This window comes from Calidris pugnax, unplaced genomic scaffold (genome assembly GCF_001431845.1).
Source record: "Calidris pugnax isolate Ruff unplaced genomic scaffold, ASM143184v1 scaffold219, whole genome shotgun sequence".
NCBI classification, from domain to species: Eukaryota; Metazoa; Chordata; class Aves; order Charadriiformes; family Scolopacidae; genus Calidris; species Calidris pugnax.
Genome location: NW_015094507.1, coordinates 11,749,783 through 11,766,474, shown reverse-complemented (window position 1 = coordinate 11,766,474; position 16,692 = coordinate 11,749,783). Strand labels below are relative to the sequence as shown.

General features: G+C 34.1%; 1 protein-coding gene across 2 annotated transcripts in view; it reads left to right on the top strand.

The window, feature by feature from the left end:
* GRIK2 (glutamate receptor, ionotropic, kainate 2) overlaps positions 1-16,692 on the top strand; it is a 354,035-nt gene that overhangs the window by 214,376 nt on the left and 122,967 nt on the right. For both annotated transcript variants that reach the window (XM_014964600.1, XM_014964601.1), the window contains exon 11: positions 3,242-3,465. In XM_014964600.1, the coding sequence (XP_014820086.1) occupies positions 3,242-3,465 (224 nt within the window). The remainder of the gene's footprint in view (positions 1-3,241; positions 3,466-16,692) is intronic.

Below are 16,692 nucleotides of genomic sequence, written 5' to 3'. Positions count from 1 at the left end.
ATCCTACGCCAGAAATGATGAGATAGATGCCATATTGTATTATTTAAATTTTTATAATATTTGAGCAATTTCTGTTTGTTTTTTTAATGAAAAAAAAAAATTTGTTTATTTATTTAATTTTTTATTGCATTTATTTAATTGTATTTTATTGTATTGTAGTTAATTAATTATTGTAGCTTAACAGGAAATGAACAATATTATACAAAGCTTTAGGTGACTCTATGCCAAACCTAGTTTCACTAGTAGCAAATAAGTTTTTCAAATTAGTTATTACATATACTTACATACTAGGCAGAACAGAACTAAATTAGGATCTAGTGCATAACAGGACTGCTAACATTTTTGTTCCTCAGATTTGTGACAATATTTTGGGGTAATATAATATGTATTAGCCATTCTTTTATAATTATGGCATGTGTAAACCATTGCATGATATATAATATTTTTGAAATATGCATAATATAAAAACACTTCTGGTTTTATTTCATATATGATGGAATTCTCTAAAAAGACCATTTTTTGTTATTGTTTATAATAATTATAAAAAATTAATTAAATCCGCAGACAATGGAATTTTTAACAATTCATTGAGAATTTCAGTATGTGGATTCTTTTTAAAATATAGTCCTTGTGATGACTGCATCAAAATGCACCTGGAGGGGATGAGTGTACAGGAGGTAATTTTCCTGTTTAGTAACCATCTCTGGTACAAAAATACAATTTTTGGGAAAAAAGAGTGTAGTAACGGCAAAGAAGAACAGTAACATTTGAATTAATTTAAGTACTGTTAGTTTGTTTATTTATTTCAAGGGGGGGATCCTTTCTTTCCTGAACCCTGAGCCACAATATCTACACTGTCTTGTAAATATTGTCTTTGGTAGTTTGCCCTTTCTGTGAATCTCACTCTTCTAACCATTTGAAGAGCCCTTTGTGAAAGACTCTGCTAGAGTGAAGTGACAAGAATTAAGGCTGAAATGTTCTTCTTGTTGTAGCTTATTGTCATCCGTCTTCCCTCTAAGTTTAGTTTCATGGTCCACTGCCTCTAGTCCTCTTACATGTGTAACTGTTGATTAAAACAAAGTTGGTGTGAAATACTTTAGTGAAAGTGTGTCCTATAAATCAACAGATAAAAACTTTGTGACTGTTTTGAATGGGTACTCATACCCATTAAATATAATCCAAGCTGGTATAGCTAATTGAGAATGAGTTAGAAAAATTCCTAGGATTACTAAACTTGAATCAAAGGAAATAATGTAAATTAGCTAATTACAGAGTTCCTGATGGTCTTGGTAGTAGTATTTTTCCTCGAATAAACATTAAGAGAATAACAAAAGAGCAAACAGAAAACAATACAGAAAGTCAGTTCTAGACACTACTTCATTGATCAAAAGATATGCTCCATCCTATTTAAAAGCCATTACAGAAAGGATTCCCAATGTTTTTGGCTAGTTGAATTCATGTAGCAAGTTATTTCTGCAGTAGTGGACAACAGGCGAATTTCCTCTGTGGAACCTTTTGCCCCCTTTTTTTTTTGTTTTGTTTTGTTTGTTTGGTTGGTTTTTTTCAATTTTTTTCAGATCTAGATCTCTAGGGAGATGATCTTGTTGGTTGCTAGATCAGGACCCTCCTCTAAAGACTTGAGAGCTTTTACTTGACACAACCATTAGTTACCACAGCTGTTAAAGACTTTGCCAAGAAAGTATTAGCCATGCTGACTATGAAATGTTACTGTCAGTAAAATGAATCGCAGTAAACCGCCTGTCTTTCAGTTACTTTTTGTTGCTGAATAATAAATACTGAGAAGTGATTCAGCAGTTGGAAACAAATGTGTAATTTGAGTCACTGTCATCATGTTACTTTATTATGTTAACAAAGTAACTGCTACAGTTGCATGTATAGATCATATTGTTAACAATGAATCTTAAATGATACAAATCAGGGTCCCACAAATAAGCAGGTGTGACATCTAAACTCAGCTATCTAGTCTGGACTTGTTTTGAACTTTATGGTATGTTACTTACATTTGGCAAAGGTAGTAATTTCTAGTAGCAACTTTCCAAGACCTGTGAGGAAGTTATTAAGAAGATTCATCCAGGCTCTTCACAGTTGTGCCTGGCAGGAAGATGAAAGATAATTGGCATAAATTGAAATCCTCCAACGATAGAAATTGCATAACCTCTGTAAGCAATCTGCTCTACTGCTTGTCTGTAGAACCTTTTTCACTATGTCGATATACAAGCAGTGGCACAGGTTATCTAGAAAGGTTATGTAGTCCCCGTCCCTTGAGGTTTTCAAAACTGACTGGGTGAATCCCAGAGCAACCTAGTCTGATTATGTAGAAGACCCTGCTTTGAATAAGAGATTGGACTAGAGGCATCCTGATGTCTCTGCCCACCTGAATTGTCTTATGATACCATAAAAGGTAGTAGAAAAACAATTTATATCAAAGTACCATAAGTGGCTAGTTAGGCAATAAAGCCTAATAAAAAGTCCTAGTGGTTTTAAAAGAACATGAAGATCTTCTGTCAAGATCAAAAGCTTTCCACGAGGTATAAAATATTCTGTCAAGTAGCAGCATGCACAAGCCGGGTAAGGATAGATCACAAGCTTAAAGGCAAACTACAGATCTTAGTTTTTCAAATCAGTGACAGGGAAATGTACTTCTGTGACCAGGAATAATGCATAAGCTCTCTATGCATTAAAAGCCCATGAGATGGGTTTCAAGAGTTGAAACTGGGCATTAGCCTTTCTTTGTTTAGTTTAGGGATGCATTTTTTTCCAAAGGGAACGTAGCTGAAATTCAGCTTGCAGGTTAATAATCCCAAAAATTTTAGGTGGCTGAAGAACTTCACATATTGACTTAGGGTCTTGGGCTGAAGAGCAGCCTCCATTTACACAGACTAAATAGTTCCATTATTACAGCGGAATATTCTGTAGTTGCATAATCTAATAAAAAATAACTATTAGCCATTTTGTGGTTGCTGTATCTAGATTGTGTTTAAATTTTTCATTCCTTTGAATAAAATAAGTGAGACAAAATTTTTATAAGAAAACGATCATCAAAAGAAAATTCAATCAGTGTTTATTTTTCCTTTCCCTGATGTTATTAGTAGAAGCTATTAAATACTTTCGATAAATACTTCCTTCATGTAAAGTTTGTGTTTTGGCTAATCTGATTGTCTGCTTCAACCTCTTTCTTCTGACTTATCGCCTTTTTCTCTTTTTGTATTTCTGTTAACAGAAAGCTGACCTTGCAGTTGCGCCATTGGCAATTACGTATGTTCGAGAGAAGGTCATCGACTTTTCCAAGCCCTTTATGACTCTTGGAATAAGTATTTTGTACCGCAAGCCCAATGGTACAAACCCGGGCGTCTTCTCCTTCCTGAATCCTCTCTCCCCTGATATCTGGATGTATATTCTGCTGGCTTACTTGGGTGTCAGTTGTGTGCTCTTTGTCATAGCCAGGTAACATGTCAACTTTTGTGATTTTTTTGGCAATTGTTATAATCTTTTTTTTACTAATAATTGTCAAAAGTCACAAAAATTTTCTTACTTTCATACTCTTATATATAACTTCATGATGTACAGAAGAATAATTAATGATGAGGCTTCTCACTATTTTCTCCACTGCCATACTAATTCTGCAGTTTGTCACTAAGTCTTGAGTATGCTAGCTAGATTTCTCTTTTTATTTACAAGTTTAGAGATACTAGACAGTTTATGGAATGTCTTTTCCCAATTGTGCTGTGTTTAGGAAGAGAGGGGCTGACATATTTTATTTTATTAGTCTGATTTCATTTGATGCTTAATCTCAAATTGAGTACTTAGCTGCCCATGTTAATCCTAGATGTCCAAATTGGGCCTCTACCCTTTACAAAAAAAGAAGATAGTTTACATAGATTAGTATTTTCGAAGTAGGTTAACAATATTTAGTTTTTAGTTGTGTACTGGGTAAAATACCTGAGATACCTCACATGATTCAAAGTCACAGATTGAAATATATTAGGAAGCATGTTTAGTTGAGTTTTGCAGTTAACACATTAACTGGAAATTGTGTTGCAACTCAACACAATTGTTAAATTATAAATTCATTGATATGTAGAAATCACATATTTATCTGTTTTCTTCAATACATACAAGCAGGAAATCATCTTTTGCCAAAAATTCCCATTATGTTTACCTTTTCTTTATTAGGTAATTAGAACTGACTCCAGATGCTCACAGAAAAATAGTATTACATGTTGAAACTTAAATTTTTCCTGTAACAGCAACAACAACAATCAGAACAGTAAATCAGTGATTTCCAGGGGTGTAAATCTAATCTCTTTTGCAAATTTTTCCTAGTAGTAACTTTTAAATACTATTTTTGGTCAAATACATGTAAACTATATTGGCGCTTTTCCCTTTAATAAGGTATTTTTTTGTCTATAGCAGTGATTTTTAGAAGCATATGTTTGCCTTGATAATGCAATCTCACTTCAGCCCTAAGATTTTTGTGATTTCATTCTGTGGTACACAGAACGTTCATATTTTTCTTTTGCTGTTGTGCTGCGGTTGATATCAGGTTTCTCCGTCTTTCTTTGATACTATTCACTTCATTTTGGAGAAGTTGTATCATTCCTCTATGAAGGGGAGACGTAATATTTTTAGAAACTGGTTTAAATATAATGTAGCAAAATCACGTGTACATGAAGTACATGAAGTTTTGAAGTAATGTAGATAACACTGAAACATAGTCTGTAATGAATAACTATACTTGTGTGCCTTCTTTAAAAGTCTGATTTAAAGAGTCAGACTTAAGTTGAAAGTTTCTTGAAAAAATCAGTGGGCTGTTTTAGTGGACTATATGACCAGAGAGTAATCTAATTTCTGAGGTGTACCTGTGATACAGGTACTTCTGAAAGCACAGTTGAGCATAAATACAAATGTTATCTTGTGAAACACGTCATGTGAAATATTTATGTATATATCCAAAAGTTTTAGCCCTATTATATCACTGAAGAACATTTTTGTCATAATACACAGTGCTTTTGTCAGGCAGCTTCCAGTAATGTTAGTAGGAATTTTATGGCTGAGTTCTTACTTATGCTTTGATAATGTGTCTTGTCTTATTTTGTAGGAAAGATACGTTTTCTCGAAGCCTATTTTTTAAGTAAGCTATTGAGTCATTTAATCTCACTAGCAAAACTGGAAAGAATGTTTATTTTTAAACAGAAGTGCCACATAATAGACCAGTATTGCTGAACTTTTTTTCACTTGTCTGTTTTTGTGACCAGCACCATAAATTCCTTATCAGTGTAAAGCAATATGAAATACATTTTATACCGAGCAGAGGAGTTTGGTCTTTTGTAGAGTTGTATAAAATACCTTTTTTTTATGGCTAAATTTATATCAGCCTTCAGATTTAGAGATTTTCAACACCTCCTAACTTGTACAATCAAATATTAATAACGCATTTAGAAATAAAAGATCTAGGATTATGTAAGAAAATCTACAGATTTTAGTCATAGTGCAGAATGACTTAATAGTATGTGATAGCATTTCTAACAGTACAGTTCATATAGGGAAACAGGTCTACGTTAAAAATGTAATCTGCTGAATAATAAAGAGAGAAAAAATACTATTCAGAAGTAAAAGAGCTTTTTGCTAATCTAATTCACAAAAATGTATCTGTCATGTAAAGGGACATACTGCTAACTGAAGTGTGGTTAAGAGGACTTTGCAGCATAGTGCTGACTATGTATTTCCAGTACAGATTATGTTAGGTATTGCACAGCTGATGATACGTGTTTCAGTCCTGGTGTCATGAAACTGTTGGACTGTATGTCACGAAATTAATACCTTCCACCTAGAGTTAAGAAGATTTCTATTTCATAACAATCGTTCCATAATGAATGTTTAACAACCAGTGTTTCATAATAATTACTATGTGTTTCATAATAAGGTGTATCTGTGTCTGGAGCAGTACTTAGTATGTCTTTTATGATATGATGTTTTGTAATTACAGCTCATCAGAGTATTCAGTATAAAATATTTATTTTTAGGTTTAAATTTCTCATTTTTATGTCAAATGTTTCGTGATTTTATCATTTTACCACGTCTTCCAAACAGTGTTGGAATGTAAGATCTTGGTACACTGAAAATAGAAAGTACAGTTCTGTTATGGTACTTGGATTTCACCCATTAATTGGTGGCACAATCTGTTTAGGGAAAGATGAGGACGTTAGGAAAAGGTTCAAGAATCTTTGAGAGGAAATTGCTTAAAGGACCTTTATTGAGTAACATACCAGGCATAAATGGGGAAAAAGGTTATATAAATCTTTATTAGTCTTTTCCTTTATTTGAAAGAGCATTGGATTTTCCTTCCAATTTGAGAATCAGATGTAAAGAGCTGGAATCATTGCATATCAACAAGACAAAAGCTGGGAGAGAGATTTATTGGAGGGCTTTTCTATGTCATTTTCCTCTTGTAGTGCCCCTCAAAATGATCAGTTATCTATTTATGTAGGCATTACAGATTTTGCATTGTGAATGAACATGTATGTGTTGTACACAGTGTTTTCTTTAATTATCATTCTTTGTGGGGAATTACAGTAGGCTGTGAAGTCTCCATATATATGAAAACCTGTTAAGCTTGTTTGTTGTGATTTTTGAATCTAAGTAGTTATGGTGGTTAGTCTGTGAAAGTTCCTTTCTTTGTTCTATGGGCTGATGACTGACAGATAAACCCAGTCTGCTTGACACTAAGCCTATTACTTTTTTGTGAACTGAGAGAGTCATATACCATTTTTTTTCACTTGTGACAACATAATAGATCTGTTTCTGATGCTAGCTAGCAGTGTCTTTGTGTCACTGCTAGCACTGTCTTGTGTCATCTGATGTCTTGTTCCATTCCAATTCCAATATCTTCCCTTTTTACCTCTGCCTTCACTTGTTTCTTTCATTTAGAATCCCTAGAATCCTAGTTAAATTCACAGTTTACCTGTGATTAGAAGGAAAACTAAAACTGGGCTGAAGTGCGCCAACTCCTTTTTTGGAGTTCTGTCAAGTACACAACATTTTCTGATATGTATAATTAAAAATCTCAGTTAGTGCAGTTTCTTTTTCATTTCTGTCTGTTAGTGCAAATGATTGTTTCATTTCTAAGAAACTTGCTGATTTCTGTTTGCTGTGAACATGTCTGTCTGTCACAAAGCAGTTTACTGTTAAGTGACCTATCTTCATAAGTGGAAGACATACACCTTAGCATGATGCTTCACCTTTATTGATCAGCTGTGAAGCAAATAAAGTACCCTGGATAAAATGGCCCACTAATGAGCTCTTCCAGTTAATATTGTGTAAATATACATTAAACTGTGCTCACTACCCTGATTGCTAATATTGAAACTTGGATTATAATTTTAAAAGGCTTGATTCACCTTTACTTGTACTATATTCTCTGTGTTAGGATTTCCTGCTTTTTCCTCCTTTCAGCAGAATTATGCTATCCAGCTTCTTGGAAGTCAAGTCTTTGTGCTGTTTTCAGCTGTCAAAGCATTTAGTATCAGCTGTTTTTCCATTTCCTTGTAAGCAGTGATAGATGAACATTGCCTCATCACCAAATTATACTTTTATCCTACCACCTGGAATAAAACATAATAAAAGAAGACAAGAGTTTTAAAATTGTCTCCACACATTTATCTTAATCTTTTTTCTGTGAAGTAGCTTAGGAATAGTCTTCTCCATCACACTTGAACAGACGCCTGAGCATTTTCTGTCTCTGGATTGCATGTTTATCCTTTTACATCTCATCAGTCTTCATTTTTATTTCATATTTCTTGATCAGCTGATTTCTTTCCTTGAGCTTTTCTGATTGATTTTCAATCTACTCCTTGAAAACTATCTTGATGAAAAGGAATTAATGACAGAATGAGAAGGAACTACTTACAATTACTATGGAGTTCTGGTTACAAAATTACTATGTTGATATTTATTCAAGTAGGAAGTTAGCATATTTGCCCTTTATTCTTAACAAGCATTGTTCCTACGAGAATTTTCTCTCCTGAGGCCTCCCTAGAGAACTACAACATATGTTATGAGGTGTTTTCAGGAATGGATTCATCATCCAATAGGACAATCCAGATGGCAGCCCTGAAATCTGCTTCTCTGACTCTCTTACAGTTTTAAGATAGTTTTGCTTCAGTTATAACGCAAAAATTCAGTTTTGCCTCAATTGTAACACAAATAGGGATATTGTTACTTGACTATAAAATATTATGTAAATAGACAAGAATAAAAGTATGCCAAAAATGACACACTTTCCAAAGCTGTTCCATAATAATTATTTTGAAGTCAGGGATTTTTTATTTCTGTTAAACCAAGTTGCAGCTTATGACCCTTAGTTGAATGTTTCCAAAAGATTCAGTGTAGCCCGCTTCTTTTCATATCATTTTTCTGTTTGAAAAGGAAATCCTTGTTAACGCTAGAGATCATCTTTACTGTGAGCAGAGAGCAAATATGCCAGTCTCTGGAACACTGGGATTTTCTGTCAAGTGAACCAGGCAGATTTTTCTCTCTCTTTGATGGCTTTTCTAGCTTTTTATTAACAGATATGTTTGTGAAGCTATACCAAGAAACCCTAGTATTATGTGAGAATGTTCTAAAAGCCTTATTTTCAGAACTAAATTTCTTCTCCTCTACATCAGTCCTGGAAAAATTTAATTTCAGATTTCTATAATTAAAATAGAATTCAATTACTGAGGTTGATATAAAGAAGATACCTCAATTATATCTGATTTTTTTGCACTCATAAGCAAGTTATTTAGCACATGTTTGTCATTTAGTCTAGCCTTCTATATGTTATAGCAAAGAAATTGTATATTCATCTTGCCTGGACAGCAGTCAATGGAAATGTTGTAAGCAAGACTTGCACATGATATTTCAAATATGCCCAGATATTTCTGACTACCACTTTTCACAGAGTGTGGATTAAACAGAGTGGTATTTTACTGTGCTGTATGCCATTAATATTGCCATAAATCTGCATAATCTGTAATAGTATTTCAGTTTAATTTTCTGCACACAGATATTATATTCCATCTTCTTTTCTATATGAAAATGTGAAACATACTGGAATTATAATACTTTCTTATGGTATCATCTAAGCTGTGTAATTATTTTGAGAATTCTTTTGAGAAGTTATGACATAGATAGCAATCAGTGCTGTAAAGTCTGAATGTTGTGGATGAGCATATAAGGCTAAAAGAAAGACATGTATAGCAATGAGTTAAGAAACAATCTCTCATTTTGCATCTTAACACTCAGAGAGAAGCTTTAATCTCTCTGACCTCTCCCACAAGATATTTATCTGGGTTCAGTTTCACTTATAGAATCTCTAATATATATGTAAATAAACAACTCAGGACTCCTCATCCTAACCCCTCAGGACTGTCTTGAATCTCTTCTGAATGCTCAGTCTCCTTCAGCTGTTAAAGGAGAGACAAGAGTATCAAGAGGTCTCCAAGCCTACATACAAGCACAGCACCTACATAATAGCCTCTATTAGAATGCCAGTAGAGATAACAGTAAGAGAAAAAAACCTTATATTTCATTCTTTTAAACATAAATAACCTGCTGAGATTTTAGGGACAAAATCCAGTACTCTGAAGGCTTGCTATATTGGTGGTTGATCAGTCTGACATCCCTGATAATACTTACCATGCATCAAACATAAAAAGAAACTGCTGCTAGCAAAACAACTGAAATGTTTTCACTGAGGATGGCTAAGAACTCATAACTTGTCTGCCTTAGCAGTCCAACAGAAAATATAGCAGCCCCCTTATTAGCTAAATCTCCATATACACCTTGAAAAAGAAAAATGTACTCACTTCAACACACCTGGTCAATTCTGGATTAGTCAAGAAATTGATTTTTTTTTTGTTTGCGTAGGCCTAGCCAGTTTTTGTCCTCTGCAGAGTTAAAGTGTGCTGGGGGCCTTCTTAGGAAATAAAGCAATAGGTCTAGTGATTTCTGCCATAAGGCAGAAGTTACTAAACTTTTTTTTTTTTTTAAATGAAGAATACAGTAGTATTCTTATACTGTGTAAAATTGAAGATTACCTAAAACCTCTCTTTCCATTCTTTCTGTTATTTTTTTTCTCATTATTCTGAAAGCCGTCACAAGGTTCTTCAATTCATCACTAATTATACAAGAACCTAGGTATTTTGAGTGTCCAAACTGAATTATTACTCAGTTTATCCTTAAGGAGTTCAGGTCTCTTAGTACCAGCAATTCAATCTTTTGATTCACATTTACTTAAGAACCTGTGTCTAAAGACAGGACTTAAATTTTAAATAGCTATAGATCATTGTCTCTGATTAGCTGGATAGTTCACTCTGTCTATACTCATTCTGACTTTACTTTTTAAGCCTTGTTACATATAGGCATTACATACTTATATATTTCCTCTCCGTTTTGATGGAATATTGTAACACAACCTTTTATAGAGTCTGAGGGATATTTATACAAAGTTGTGTCAAAACTCATGCTGAGCTAGTTTTCATACCATACTTCTTGTTTTCAGTTTCTCATTTACATGTTACGCTGAATATCTCACTGCCCAAATATGTCAGGATCTTATATACCATTTTGAATCTTAACAGCACCTTGTATCTTAGCATCCAGATTCCGTTCACTAAAAATCTTAGAGAGGAATCAGCTGAATAAACCATCTTTACTAGTAAAATCTCCTAAGTCTTCATTGGTGAATGGCTTCTAAAATAATGACTTTACTCACTGACCTTCTTCCATTTTGAATTTTGACTGACTAGAATTTTTCTGATTCATTCTGTTTCACGTACTTCATTGCTAGACCCCTGTCTGAATACTGTTCACTGTTTATCTAAATCAATATTTCAATCCACCTGCAACAGCTTAATAACTGCATTTGCATTGCCTCCATCCTTAGAAAAAGTTGGGAGAGACTGGTTGTCATGCGTATTGCCATTTCTTTTCACACACATGTTATCTTAGCTCACGCATTTAAATTTCAGTTACATGCCCAGTTTTCTGTGGTTCATTTGCATACTATTTGACCAAGTTAAGAATCTTAGAACCATACATACTTTTGAAAATATTTTTTGAATTTGCCTTTGAGAATATTTCAGCAGTCAAAAAAGTGAAATTTTTCATCAGAAAGTTGTGTTTGTCTTTATTTGGGTTTAATTACAGGCAAGGTAGATCTCATCTATTTCATTTTGTGTCTTCAAATACCTTATTAAACAGCTTCTATAGGTGAATTAATATCTGTAGAGTCAAGAGTTCTGTAACATCACACAAAATAATGTTTCATATCTACCATGGACAGTGTTTTGTTAATCTCTATGTACTGTGTTACCATCCATTAGCAAATAAACCCATAGTCCCTGCTGAGAAAGGTAAAAGAAAAAAAAAAAGGCTGAGGAACAATTTCATTTGGTTTTGAAAGATCTCCACACTGTGGCACCATATGCAGTGGTTCATCCTTATTTTTAACAGCCCTTGCTAATTACCAGCATATATATTGGATTGTTTGTATGGAGTAGTTTGCTTGAGAAAAAGTTGAGAGTCTCCAGAAAAAATGCTGAACATTCTTTTCTGATATTGGATCATTTCATTCTGTTTTGTCAAAACATTCTTTTTCCTCAATATGTGACAAGAGAAGAAAAGAAGATACAAGTCCAGGCTTAACACTTTGTATATTTATTTAGTAAATCATAGCATGGAATAATGTTAAATGTGACTAAGAGAGAAGGGTTCCTCTAAAGATAAATCTTAGTGTTTTCAAGCTGAAATGTTGCTTTCAAGAAAGACCAGTGTCTCTTCTGTTTTTGGAGGTAGGGGAGGCTTATTTGCTTTTTTGGTTTTGGGGTTTTTCTTATTTGCATGTATTTTACTCTGGAATGTGTAATATTGTTGGGGAGAAGGAAATTGTAGCTCTTACCGTAGCAGTAGTTTTCTCATGAGACGTGCAAAACCTTTTAGTCCTCCAACCTAAAAAACAAACCAAAATAATCTAGTGGAATGAGAATAGAATCAATAAGAATCCAAGAAGGTACGCCAGTGCTGTCAAAAGATTTTGCTGATAATTGGATACAAGTGGTAATTTGAAAATGTACAATTTAACTGATTGACTTATGTTTCATCAGTGGCCAAATTTACAGATTGCCTGATATATCAGAATATATCAGAAGATGAATTGGACCAGCAGCTGTTTTTTTTTTTTTTCCCCAGTAATCAAAACAGAAAAGCTGATGTAAGATACATTTTATTTATTGAAGTCATTTTACACATGCATCCTGCTTGGAACATGTTGACTTAACAGTGAAAGGTTTCCTCAAGAAAAATGTTATAAGTTATAGTGATAGGATATAAAATGGAAAGTTTGCAGTCACGACTTCTATTTACCTTACTTCTGTAGGCTCAGAAACACATAATAATATTGATCACAAAAACCTGTAAGGGTTGAATGACAGTTTTTTATGCAAAATGATCCAAACATATAACATAAAGAGCATTATTTGTTTGCTAAGTATGTGGACCCATATGCAATAAATTTCTTTATATCATCTAAATAAAGAGGGAGACATAAACAATTGGAACCAAAGCCGATATGATGGTTATTAATCTTGTAGGACATCCTTCCTACAGATGTTCAGAAGAAGAACAGTTTCTTTTGTATAGTGTTTCCGAGTTCTTTGAGTTCTTTGGTTTCAGGATTACCTGAAGAATAGGAAAGCCTGGGCAATGAAAGGGTTTTATGGATTTTGCTCTTTTATTCTCTACAATAGACCTTGTATTGTTGAGTAATGTTAATAATATAGATACAATCGTACACTACTTTTAGTTATTTGTAGCTGAATAGTCAAATGTAGCTGAAAAGTCAAATTTTTGCAGAAATTTTTTTTAGAATATATTTTATTTAAAAAAAAGTATCAGTTTTCAACTTCAGAACTAGAAATAATTTAGTTTTTGCAAATTTAGCCAAAACTAGTTTTTCTAAATTCCTCTGACTCTCAATCATCATTATCCATTGTATTCTGAAAATATATAAAGAGAGCTAAATTGGAGAAAAAGCAAAACAGAAAAAAGAAAACCCAAAACCAAAATAAACTTACCAGAGTCTTATGTCGCAAAATCATAGAGCATTTCTTGGAGGAAAAAATATTAGGCTTGGATTGTGGTTAAACATTATACTTCAAAACAGAAGCATAACTTTAAAAGAAATAAGGAAATAAATAGGGGATATTTCTTGACTTTAAGTGTGATTCAATAGCTGGAGAAAAGTAAGACAATTCCCTACAAGTTCCTGTAGGCAGAGTATGAGAATTATTTCTCTCCTGCTTATCTTTCTGATTTAGTTGTTCACCAGAAGTTTACTTGGCTAATGCAAGCCCATCTGTCTCTAAGTCATTAGAGAGTAGGAGTCATTTGAGCACCACCAGGGCTTGACCAGCAATCAGCCTAAAAAAGTATGGTAATGGGTTTTGATGCTGAAACTAAATTAATAGTGTATTGTCCAAACATTTCTGTTTTGTCTGTGGAAATCATTCTTTGTTAATTCTAATGATGGTGAAATTGCTTCAGTGTAAAGTTAATAATGTATTTTCAGACATAAAAACAAAGATGTGCACCTTTTTGTTTTTATTATTATATATTATAGGAAGTTCTGTCTTTAGCAACAGAGGTATCATTCTTATAGGGAAATAATTATACCATATTGAAAATTTTCAGTATCATAGATAAAAATCCCATATCATTGAAGGGATATAATTGATTTTATTAGAAAATAATATATCTTTAAAATATCAAAATGTTCGTCACTAATTATTCTTATAGCAAGTCAGAGAGGAGTTTAACTATAAGTAACTTTTATTAAATAGTCCTGTTCTGGCACTTCTGTTACACTGTTTTGTTTTGTTTTGTGTTGCCATTAGATGTGTGTGGCACCTGCACTTGCTAATTAGGACTTGCCAAAAGACTTTACAGCAGATAGCCTCTAGCTGTAAGAAACATGATGGCAATGTTACTTCAGCTTGGTGGGATCATTCATGTAATTTCACCAGACACCAAGAGCTACTGCTGCTTTCCCTTTCAGTTTCCTTCCCCAACTATGTGGAGCAGGAATGATGTATGGAAAACTCATTGGCTAACTAGTGAGGTGGTAGATACCAGAAGAAGGTTATACAGTTTCTTTCTATTTTCCCACATCTTTAAGGAAGTTCATGTCCTTTCCCGTGAGAAATAGGTTTAGCTTCACACAGAGTAGGTTACCTATTTACTATTAACTTATTTGTTTTGTAGAAGTAGACATATGGTGTTTCTGTACCAGAGCATCATCACCAGTGATATAAGACAGTTTTCAGCTAACAGGTAATACAGCAATTAGTTCATGTTGTGGAGGAATTCTATTAGTAGATATTTTTGAGTGAAAGTTAGAAAAGTTTATAGCGTGATCCAGGTTCAGACAAGTTCCGGTGAAAGAATTCCACTGCTTAGAAAATTCTCTGGTTTTGTGGCTGACACAATGTAACCAATGAGACCTGTCTAGAAGAAAAATGGAAGCAGTTAGCAGAATTTTGTACATTGCACTGCTTTGCTGTGCTCACAGAGCATGGCAAAGTTAATGTCAAGTTGCAAAAACATCTGAAAAGGGCTTTTAATTAGTCATATTTATCTTCCACACACTTCTCTCTCTTATTTTCTCTCTTTTGTTCTCCCCTTCTTCTAAACAGTCATGTTAGAGGAGAGTGAGTAGTTAAGTATGTCAAAATCCTGGTCAGTGTGCCCTTCATTTACTGGAATGAAAGGAATTTTCACCTTGCTTCAAATGTAACTGTAATTACATGAAGTTACTAGGTAGAGGAATACTAGAGGCTCCTCATATCTTTCTGTGCTGCTACTGCTAGAAGCCCAGTTCTGCTTCCAGCTTAGATGTCGATGGGGATTGTTAAGGTTTGTAGCATCTTCCTCATCATCCTGACTTTTACACTGCATAGTCATTCGTGCTTGTGCAAAAGTAAATGTCAAAACCAAAGAAAGTGATGGTGTTGTGCCTCTATGCATGAATGTAAATAACTCCACAGGTGAAGACAGAAGACACTTCTGGGTGGTATGGAAAGCTTAATTGGGCATTCTTGTAACACAAGACAGCTTTCAGAGAGTGTCACCAAGCAGGGTCATGTCTTCTTGTTACATAACAAATACTAAATGCTTGCTTTAAAGAGTTCACAGTTCAGAATGAGTAGTTAAATAGTTTAAATAGGATGAAAATTTCTATGAGGTGTGAAGACGTTGAAGTGAAAAATGAGTACGTTTTTTAAGTAGTTAGGTTCAGCAGTCATAGTTAATCAGCTACTTAGGTAGGACCATGTTTCATTTTACTGTCTGCATTACAGAGTGAGTAAATTTTGAGAAGGACTTTGAAAGACAAGCATTGATTTTGGCCTTGAGGATTTTCTCACATGAAGTCTGGATGAGGTTGAAGTAGCACTGGTGGAATATCTGCACAGGTTAGGCTATGCTAATGACATTAAATTCACTTCCAAGTTTGTCTTTCTCTTGTAGAAGAGCAGTGCATATGAAAAACAAATAAACAAGAAAGTCTTAATAGTTATATTTGAGATTAATTTGTATGGAAAGGGACGTGTTTTTAACTATTGAAACTTGATGGAAAGCTGTGCAGATACATAGGATAGAAGCATGCACTAAGTGCTTTTACAGAAACATACACGTTGCCTGTAGGTCCAGAACCACATATACCAGATCCCTAAAGATATATTGACTAAATGGGCAAATCTGAAAATTCTGAGATATTGGTATTTAGGCGGCTGAATCTTTCTGATGTTGTTTAAGTCACAGACATTTATTTTGGCAATCTTCTGCTCAGAGGAAAGATAATAAATTAGTGTCAGGTAGGCCATGTGGCACTAGAAGCAGTACATTTGATTCAACTGACAGGGTTAAATACAGAATCAAGGCAGTGGTCCTTGATAATGAAGAAGTGTAATTGTCCTTCCTCAGAAAAAAGGAGAGAGAAAGGAGTACCCATAGTCTATTCTGTAGAAAAGAATGAGTTGCTGCATATGTCCACAAAACAGTTTGGATCTAGTCCCTGCATTGTTGAAATACTACTTCTTGGATCACAATGTCTTGAAATTAAAGTCTGGAAGAAATCCTGAGCTGAGGCAACACCTCAGCTACAGATATACAGATACGCATATACTCAGTATCCTGACAAGGCTTTATTAAATTGGAGAGGTGGAAGGGTGAATTCCAGCTCACTGATAGGGCTTTGAAGGAAACATATGGGTGGTGAACTTGTGAGGATGGGAGTTCCTGACTGTCAGTGCTATCAGTGAAAGAAGCACTGGTATGTCATTCATATCTAGCTGGTTGTTTTACAACTAGTTCATATTAAGGATTCAGCTTTTTGTTTGTAGGTGAAAGAAAGATTTCTAGGTTGTGGAAGTGAAAAAAAAAAAGCTTTAAGTTATTTATCCACCCTCAGGATATGCTCAGTCCCTATGCTCTCACAGAACTCAAGGTACTCAAATAGAGCCTTGTCGTTCTATTGAAGCTACTTGCAAACTTAGAACGAGTCATGCATTTGAATTCCTTTAACCATGGTCTTTCCTGAAGAAAGCCTGTGTGTTCCATTAGGAGTAGCTGAAATAC